At 46.9% G+C, this 1,607-nt stretch overlaps 1 protein-coding gene across 1 annotated transcript in view; it reads right to left on the reverse strand.

Annotated features, from left to right (window-relative positions):
* Positions 1 to 463: 463 nt before the first annotated feature.
* Positions 464 to 1,607, reverse strand: part of LOC121920592 (interferon-inducible GTPase 5-like) — a 20,937-nt gene continuing 19,793 nt past the window's right edge. The window contains exon 2 of the mRNA XM_042447719.1: positions 464 to 1,604. Coding sequence (XP_042303653.1) covers positions 1,006 to 1,604 — 599 coding nt within the window. The 3' untranslated portion in view covers positions 464 to 1,005. The remainder of the gene's footprint in view (positions 1,605 to 1,607) is intronic.

The raw sequence follows: 1,607 nt of genomic DNA on the forward strand, positions 1-1,607 counted from the left end.
GGCCCCACTGCCTCTCCCCGCCCTGTGGGAGGGCCAAGGCTTCCCCACAGGGCGGGGGGGAAGGAGAGTGCTGCCGGCCCCAGCGCTTTCCCGCGCCCCTCAGGGAGGGCAGAGGCCGTCCCAGAGGGGCGGGGAAGGAGTGCGCCGCCAGCAGCAATTGGTGGCAGGGCCGGCCTGGGGCCGCTCCTACGGTGCCCGCGGGCCGGATCAGGCCCGCGGGGCGTAGGTTGCCAACCCCTGATTTTTGTTCTGAGAAAGACACATAATATATATACTGACTCATTTTCTCTTGTTTTATCTTTGGGCAAATAGGTATTGCAAGTTTTTGTTGCATTTCAAAACCTTTTGGAAGAAATGGAAACAGAGGAAGGGAAAGAAAAGCCACTTTCTAATTATCAGATCTCTCTCTTTTTGTATGTGTGTGAGAGAGAAATGCTTCCAAAGAAACACAGAAAGACTGTGGTACTGGATCCAGAATTCATCCTGTTGATTTATTAAAGATTAGACACGCTGCTAGCCTTCACAGGAACAACAGAAATCATTTCTGAAAGAGGGGAACACCTCTCACAGTACAAAGGTCAGGGAATGTAGTGATGTATTGAATGAGATTGCTTGGAAAAGGGGTTGAGTGTTGTCAACAGCTCTTCCTATTTCCTCACTGTCAGCAAATACAGAATAACTAAGTGAACAACAGAGGGAGGGACATTTGATCTACTTCAAATTTGTACAGAGAATAGAATCAAGCTTTTCTTGGCACAGTTTTTGTATTGTTTGGAATTATGGTGTCCATAAGAAGTTCCAGATCCTGGAAGCAGTCACCAAGATGGCTTTCTCCCATGTTCTAACAATAGGTACATGTGAGGTTGCTGCGACAGTCAGGGCCCTGTGGGAGGTCTCAGCAAATGATGGAAGCATTTTGCACCTGGGTGCAGGACATAACCAGATGTGTGTCCATTCCCCTTGCCTGCATTCTCCACTAGGTACAGAAGTTATTAATGTTTGCTGCTAAATGGACTTTTTCTCCTCTCGCACCAGAGCTTCAGTCAGAACACTGTGTGTGTCATTGGCACCATCGGATACAAACTTCTTTAGCAGGAAATAGGTGGAACAAAGTGAAATTCCTCCTGACAGTAGGCATCCAAGGAATGGGAAATGTTGCCGGTAGTAATAGTCTCCTATTATCATCATCACTCTCATCAATTCTGTCAAGCTCCATAAATTCACAGAATTGAGTGTCATGGGCTTCATCGCTGCTTTAAAGGTTGTCGCTGTCTTTCCAACCATCTGAGCAAGAGCTGTGAGGGATTGATCATCTAGACCAAATTTATGGTAGCACCAGGAGTGAACCTTCATGGCTGGAAAGAAGGAGAGCCCTGGGATTGGGATAAGAACAATAAACCACAACCAAAAGGCTCTGGTCAATATTTGTCTATTCATAGCAGTTTTCTTTTTGTCTAGGACTGGCAAGTAGATGCTAGGCAAACTGAGCAGAAAGGCTTGCCTCTTCAGCTTCAGGAGATCGTTCTTCAGCTTTCCCCGCAGCAGAGGGAAATCAAAGCGGCTGGTTTCATAATTGGAGACTAGAAAAACCTTTGGATTGCTCACTC

The sequence above is a fragment of the Sceloporus undulatus genome, chromosome 2 (genome assembly GCF_019175285.1).
Source record: "Sceloporus undulatus isolate JIND9_A2432 ecotype Alabama chromosome 2, SceUnd_v1.1, whole genome shotgun sequence".
Classification (NCBI taxonomy): Eukaryota; Metazoa; Chordata; class Lepidosauria; order Squamata; family Phrynosomatidae; genus Sceloporus; species Sceloporus undulatus.